This window comes from Bubalus bubalis, chromosome X (genome assembly GCF_019923935.1).
Source record: "Bubalus bubalis isolate 160015118507 breed Murrah chromosome X, NDDB_SH_1, whole genome shotgun sequence".
NCBI classification, from domain to species: Eukaryota; Metazoa; Chordata; class Mammalia; order Artiodactyla; family Bovidae; genus Bubalus; species Bubalus bubalis.
In genome coordinates this window covers 68,945,552-68,952,959 of record NC_059181.1, presented here as the reverse complement: position 1 = coordinate 68,952,959, position 7,408 = coordinate 68,945,552, and the positions used below count along the sequence as shown (strand labels likewise).

General features: G+C 43.3%; 1 protein-coding gene and 1 pseudogene across 1 annotated transcript; both read left to right on the top strand.

Annotated features, from left to right (window-relative positions):
- Positions 1-1,074: 1,074 nt before the first annotated feature.
- RTL3 (retrotransposon Gag like 3) lies at positions 1,075-5,020 on the top strand. Its single transcript, XM_006046541.4, is given in 4 exon segments — positions 1,075-1,095; positions 3,202-3,648; positions 3,937-4,428; positions 4,430-5,020. Coding segments are annotated over 4 exon segments (1,551 nt in total).
- A 30-nt stretch (positions 5,021-5,050) lies between these two features.
- The window catches only part of LOC112582027, a 49,361-nt pseudogene continuing 47,003 nt past the window's right edge, over positions 5,051-7,408 (top strand).

The window sequence follows — 7,408 nt, the reverse complement described above, 5'->3', positions numbered from 1 at the left end:
GCAGGCATGAAATCAGAAGACAACTGCTTCTTGGTAGAAAGGCTATGACACACCTAGACAGTGTGTTGAAAAGCAGAGACATTACTCTGTCGACAAAGGTCCATATAATCAAGGCTGTGGTCTTCCCAGCGGTCATGAACTGTTGTCAGAGCTGGATTGTAAAGAAGACAGAGCACCAAAGAATTGATGCCTTCGAACTGTGGTGCTGGAGAAGACTCCTGAGACTCCCTTGGACAGCTAGGAGATCAAACCAGTCAATTTTAAGGGAACTCAACCCTGAACACTCATTGGAATGACTGATGCTGAAGCTGAAGCTCCAGCATTTTGGTCATCCGATTCAAACATCTGACTCATTGGAAATGTCCCTGATGCCGGGAAATATTGAGGGCAGAAGAAGAGGCATCAGAGGATGAGATGGCTGGATGGCACCACTGATGCAATGGACATGAACTTGGGCAGTCTTTAGGAGATGGTGAGGGACAGAAAGGCCTGGTGTGTTGCAGTCCATGGGGTCGCAAAGAGTCAGACATGACTGGGGGACTGAACAAGTATGGACAGCCATTTAGATAACAATGTGAAAGGGCTATCTGACAGTCTGATAGCAAAAGAGTAGAAAAAATACAAAGTGAAAAAAAAATTACAAGAAATTGGAAAGTATAACAATTTTGAGATATTTAATTTGAAGACTGACAGCTTTATACTTCTCGATAACTTTCAGGAAGCAACATGGTGTTAAACACAGTAAAGGAGCTGTTTCATATAAGTAGGAGCCCAAACCATTAAAAATTAAATTACACTCAAAATAATCTACTTAAGAATGAAGAAAGAAGTGTAATGCATGCTATAAATATTTCTCAGCTTTTTTAATTAGTAAGGTAAACAGGGCTTCTAAAGTAGCTCTAGTGGTAAAGAACCCGCCTCCTAATGCAGGAGACATGAAAGACGCAGGAAGGTTCAATCCCTGGGTCAGGAAGATCCCCTGGAGTATGAAACGTCAACCTGCTCCAGTATTCTTGCCTGGGAAATCCCATGGACAGAGGAGCCTGGAGTCCATGGGACCTCAAAGAGTTGGACATGACTGAGCACACACACAAGGTAAGTATCAACTGTGTGTTTTGGATTTTCAAAGGAAAGACCTCAGTTATCTGAAAAATTCACATAACTAGAACACATTATTTCCTGATGATGGTAGTATTTTTATGTGTTTTGTTAACAAAGACTAAAACATAAAAAGGAAAGACAATCACTCGATTTGCAAAAGGTTTTACTTTTCTTTTCAAAGCCTCTCCATTCCGGTTCAGCTAGTTCAGTCCATCAATTTGCAATGACTTGGGAATATTCCATCACCAGGGTTTATCCCATTATGTTGATTAATGTAAAACTTTATCAACATGTATGGCAAATCCAATACAATATTGTAAAGTAAAAAAAAATAAAAAAAATTTTAAAAAAATGCAATCTTAACAACAACAAAAAAAAACTTACCATTTTTAAAGGAGACTTGGGGCAATGAATAACCAGATGTATGATTTGATTTGGCCAAAGACAGTCCCCAAACCCACTCCTTACTAGGACAAAAAATGAGACTTACCTAAAAATGGCCACAAGGTGCATGCCCAGGGCATGACTATGATTTGTCACAAGAAGAGAAAGTGAGATCTTGAGCAAGGTCATTTCTCAAGAGGCCAGCCATTAGTGGGATACCTGGGTGCTTGCTAGAGCACCTGAATGGTTCAGGGAAAGATGAGAACCCTGGGCCAAGACATTCAGAGCAAGCCAAGGACCTTGCAAGACTGTTACAAGTATCCTTCAATAAAGTTGGCCTCCCACAAAATCTTACCCTATTATACCTTGTCCAGGTCTGTCCATGGTAAAATTCCCAAGAAAACATTGCAGGGAGGGACACTAGGAACAGAGTAAGTGGGGGGCAGGAGGTGGGGGGAACTAAGGTGTTGCAGGCTGCTCTCTGAGTAAGAATTCAACAAACAGCCCAGTGTGGACAGAGTGATGGGAGGTTATATGAGACAGATATAAAAAATAAACTCCAAAACTACTGTGGTCATTCAGAAATGTTTGCAACTTTTCACAAGGGCAGTGGCATTGCTCCCAGTTTCCTGGCCAAATATTTATTAAAGTAACCAAGGACTGAGTACATGAGGCTGCCTCACATCAGCTCAGCATCCTACTTTCCTTGTGGCTCTAAACTGAGAGGTACTGTCAAAATAAATAAATAAATTCTTCCACACTCAAAATAGCTATGTTACAGAGGAGAGCTGGAATGTGTTCTTGGAGTGGGTATGTTTGTTTGAGTTCAGTGTATGCAGAAAAGACAAGCCTCCACAGCCATTCATTCACATGCTTCCCTTCCCTGTGACAGGTATGCAGACAGTGGAGCTCTTGGACTAAGTCTCTGTATGGTAATGTACATTTATAAAGATTATTTTCCTAACTATTTTGAGGTATTTTATAAATAATGCACATGTGTCTGCTGAACATATGTATATTTAGTAAAATTTTGCTTGTTTTTCTCCTGAGACTAATCTTGTGTGTTTACTTATGTGGTATGATTTCTGAGACGTCAGAAAGCTCCCCCCTACCTCTTACCCCAGCCACCCAAAAATATCTCTTGGGTTGGCCCACACATAACTTAAAATCCCCACATTGTTCAAACATTTGATTTAGTCATTCAAAGCAGCTGTTAAAGTCCAAGTGTTACATTGGGAAATTAAAGTAGACATTATAAATTAAATACTATATAAAACAGGAAAGAATATGGGGAAATTGCTTCTATTATAATGCTCAGTTTCAAAAGAAGAATGCAAAATAAATACACAGTCTTGATCAGATGTTGTCTTAAGATGTCATGAGGTCAGAGCTAGCATATATGACCCAGCTCATGAATATAAGCCTATAGTAAAAGAAATCCAGCACCATCAGGCAACTTTTCTTATTATTTATTTCGAATGAGTGCTTTCCACAGTTTCTGATCCTCAGATCACACTCTTTTCACAGTGTATCTAATATATCCCTTTTCTGAGCTCTGGAGGCTTGTTAATCAATTTTGGTGGGACACAGATCCCCATTTTCTGGAAAGCTCACAGAGCCTGATATCTGCCTATGAGGAGCTTTTAGAAAGACCTCACAAGCACTCACCTACTCTCTCAGCAGCAAACTGCCAAACCAACCTCATTTCCTTAAAAGATAATAGAGGACTTAGCAGCATCCTATATTGCTCTGAAATCAGAGAATGAAATTCTGCAGGCTCAAGTGCAGCAGCTGATGGAGGAAAATGCTGCCTTGCAGTCCCTCATTTGAGAACTCCAGAAGCCCCAAGCAGCCAAGGAGGATGAACCACTCCAGGAGACCCAGAGACCCCCAGAGCCCCCTGGATTTTCTAGCAGTCTTGGAACCCCAAGAGCCCCAAGATGTCGAGGAGTCCCAAAGCCCAGAGAGTCTCAGGACCTCCAAACCTGGGAGACCTCAGCATTCCAGGAGCCCAAAAAGTCCTTGGAGCCCCTAGCATCTCCAGGGTCCCTGGAGCCCCCAGCAACCCAAGATCCCCAAGCACCTCCAATAATCTACAAACTTTCAGGAGCCTGGAGATCCCGAAAGCCCTTGGAGGCCAAGGAGCCTCAGAAGCTCCCAATGGCCCAGGAGGACCATTCTGCTGCTAAGTTGCTTCAGTCGTGTCCAACTCTGCGCGACCCCATAGACGGCAGCCCACCAGGCTCCCCCGTCCCTGGGATTCTCCAGGCAAGAACACTGAAGTGGGTTGCCATTTCCTTCTCCAATGCATGCAAGTGAAAAGTGAAAGTGAAGTCGCTCGGTCATGTCCGACTCTTAGCGACCCCATGGACTGCAGCCTGCCAGGCTCCCCCGTCCATGGGATTTTCCAGGCAAGAGTACTGGAGTGGGGTGCCATTGCCTTCTCCGCAGGAGGACCATAAACCTCCAGAATTCAAGGAGGATCAGAAGTCCCCAGATACCCAGAATGCCCCAGCAGGCCAGGAGCCCCAGAAATTAGAGCTCTGGCACCCCTCAAATGCCCAGGAGCTAAAGGAGGCACCAAAATGCCAAGATACCTCTAGACACATGGAATTGTTTGAGTTTCCTGCTCCCCAGGAGCTCCAGGATCCTAAACATGCCCAGGAATTCCTAGGACTCATAACATCCAAGGAGTCCCTGGACAGTCTAACAGCTGCTGAAACAACAACAGCTTCAGAGTTTCCACAGCCTTCCAATGAGTTAAAGGATGAAGCTTTCCTCCTAGAATATTCTTTAGCCTTCAGTAGGGATACCCAGAAGATTCCTGAGTTTCTGGTTCAATTGAAGAGTTCCATGAGGGTCAGAGGGTGCTTGTATCCCACCAAAGCAGCTCTGGTAAGCTTTGTTGGCAACTACTTCTTAGGTAAAGAAGAAAAGTTGTTCCAGCTGTTAGTGGTTCCAGCTGTTAGTAGATATCCAAAGCCCCCTGCTGGAGCAATTTGAAAGTTTCATGCAAGTGCTTCAGGATACTTTTGACAATCCAGAAAACATGGAAGATGCCAACCACCACATCCCTAAGCTCTGCCAACAAGAAGACCATGTCCACCAGTATGCAACCCACGTCCACCTCATTATTCAAGAACAAAATTTGGGTGAAAGCATTCTCTGCATCCAATTTCAGGAAGGGCTTGCCAGTTCTATCTGAAGTGAACTGTCTCACACAAGCCCAGCTAGCAATCTGTCTGATCTGATCACCCAATACATCTCCCTAGAAGAGAAGCTAAGTGGTAAACCTGATCCAAGTCCACAAGATGCAAGTCCCTCTGAGGAGAGAGCTGGACTCAAGAGTTTACCAGCTGAAAACCAGCCAGCGCAGGCTTCAAGTTGTCACTAATATCTCAATGAAGCTGATCGAGCCCACTGCCATGAAGGCCACTTGTGCCTCTACTGTGGACATCCTGGTCATTTCACCAGAGACTGCCCTGTCAAGCCTCATCATGCCCAGCAGGTGGGAAACATCGAGGCCCTGTGGTAAGGGGGAACCCAGGCGGGCCAATCTACAAATATGCATCCCCCTCACTTCCAGTATCCATATTTCATACACTATGGTTTACCATTGAAATTCGACCGGGAAACCGACAGCCCTTTGAGCAAGCTACAGTGGATTCAGGCTCCTACAGAAACAGCATTGACCATTCTGTGGTTCTTCAAGAGAAGCTGCCCATTCGCAGTAACATCTTTTCTCTGATGCTGGAAACTGTAGATGGCCATACATTGATTAATGGACCTATAACCAAGGAAACACCACCTGTTGAAGTTAAAATTGGAAACCATGTTGAAGAGCTCCAGTTTGACATTATTCATGCACCAAGGTACCCTCTGATTCTTGGAATCCACTTGAAACACATGATCCTAACATCGAGTAGAGTACCCACACTATATCTTTTCCATCCTGTTATTGTCACTACAGTTGCTTCAGGCACAGGTGGAATAGAAGACATCATGATGAAATAATTGCTGGGTAGATTCTTTGTCCTAGAGACTACTCCAAGAAACCTATCTTCTGTAACCTCAGCTGTCATCAGCATTTGCCGCTCCCAGAATCTTCCACTGAATCTCTGGCAATGAACTAAGGCTACCTGTACAACAACCCTGCCTCTTGGATTGTGAACTGAACCTGATAACTTTGAGTTGCATTTTTTTCACCAATCCTTCATGACCCCTTCTTTGAACCCTACATTAATGTGAGCCTGTTTTAATTACAATTTATTCTAACAATATGCATGAGAATAGATAATAGAAACTAACATCTAAAAATGTAGTTGTTATATTGACTTGATTTTTTCCTTATCAAGATTTTCTTTATCACAACAATTGCAACATATTTTCAATAAAGAAAATAAATTTGCAAGTGATTTTTTAAAAAACCAATAAACTTGTGCAAATTCTACTAGTGTTTTAATTATTTCTTGGTTTAGCTGAGTGAATGAATAAGACACAAGTAAATTAGGAGGGAGAGAGGAAAGTAGGAAGGGAGGGAGGGAATTGAAAAGTCTCAAAGCTTGAATATTCCAGGAGTAGTGACATGTCAGTGAGTGATGGGGTACAGGAGGATGGAGAGAGCAGAGGACTGGTTGGAGTGGAGGTAGACTGAATGAGAAATGGAGGAATTAGAGAGAGGATAGAGGGAAAGTTTAGAAGACGGTTTGGGAAAATTAGAAGGAGGTTGAAAAGGATTCAGAGGAGAGTTAGGAGCTGCTGAGAGCAGGGGTGAGAGGAAGGGTGAATTCCTACAAAATTAAGGGCATGCTGACAGAGACATTGAGCAGCTTTGAAAGCACACTTCTTGGACTTCATAAATTAACCAAACAAAGAAAGGCCCTGGAGAAGATAATGAGATCCCTCAGTAACCAAGATTTCCTGGTAAAGTGACAAGATCTTATTCCCTGCAGCAGGGAAATTTGCCCTAGAGTTTACACCTATTAATGTGTTTTTGTTGGTGCACAGGAGCAGAGTGGAAGGAATCAGCTTTCAACCCTTGCAGATCATTAGTAGCCAAGTATATCTGCTCTGCTAGACAGGCTGCTTGCATGACACAGAGTCAAGTCAAGGAAAGTAACTTGTGTTCTTATGGACTTGAGAGGGGCTAATGTCCCAACTTAAATCACACAAGCAGATGAACTACAGGGTTGGGAGTGTGGGTAGAGGGGGTTGAATCTCCAGGTCTCCAGGGATTTCCACAAATATAAAGAATATGTTTCCTCTGTATTTTGAACACTCCTTTGTGAGTCTTTCTGAGGCCATTTGAAGGAGATTTTGCCTCTTACTTAGACAAGTAAACAAATATATGATCATAACCCTAGAAGGAATGATGCTAAAGCTGGAACTCTAGTACTTTGGCCACCTCATGCAAAGAGTTGACTCATTGGAAAAGACTCTGATGCTGGGAGGGATTGGGGGCAGGAGGAAAAGGGGATGACAGAGGATGAGATGGCTGGATGGCATCACCGACTCGATGGACGTGAATCTGAGTGAACTCCAGGAGTTGGTGATGGACAAGGAGGCCTGGCGTGCTGTGATTCATGGGGCCGCAAAGAGTCGGACATGACTGAGCAACTGAACTGAACTGAACCCTAGAAGGAGATAGGTGAGGAATTTACCATTCATTGAGCCTGTAATATCTTCCAGCTACAATGTCTGGCATGTTATGCACATTAATTATTTCCTTAATTCTAGAACAACCCAGTGAAGTAGGTATGTTTGCTCCTGTTTCATCAATGAGCAAACAGTGCTCCAGCAAAGCTACTTCATTCATCCAAAGTCACAAAGCTAGTAAGTTGGTAGAGGCCTCTTTGGCTTTTGAAGCCTGTGCCCTTTCCTCTATTGCATGTGAATATCCATAATGCAGTGGTGAGAAACAAAC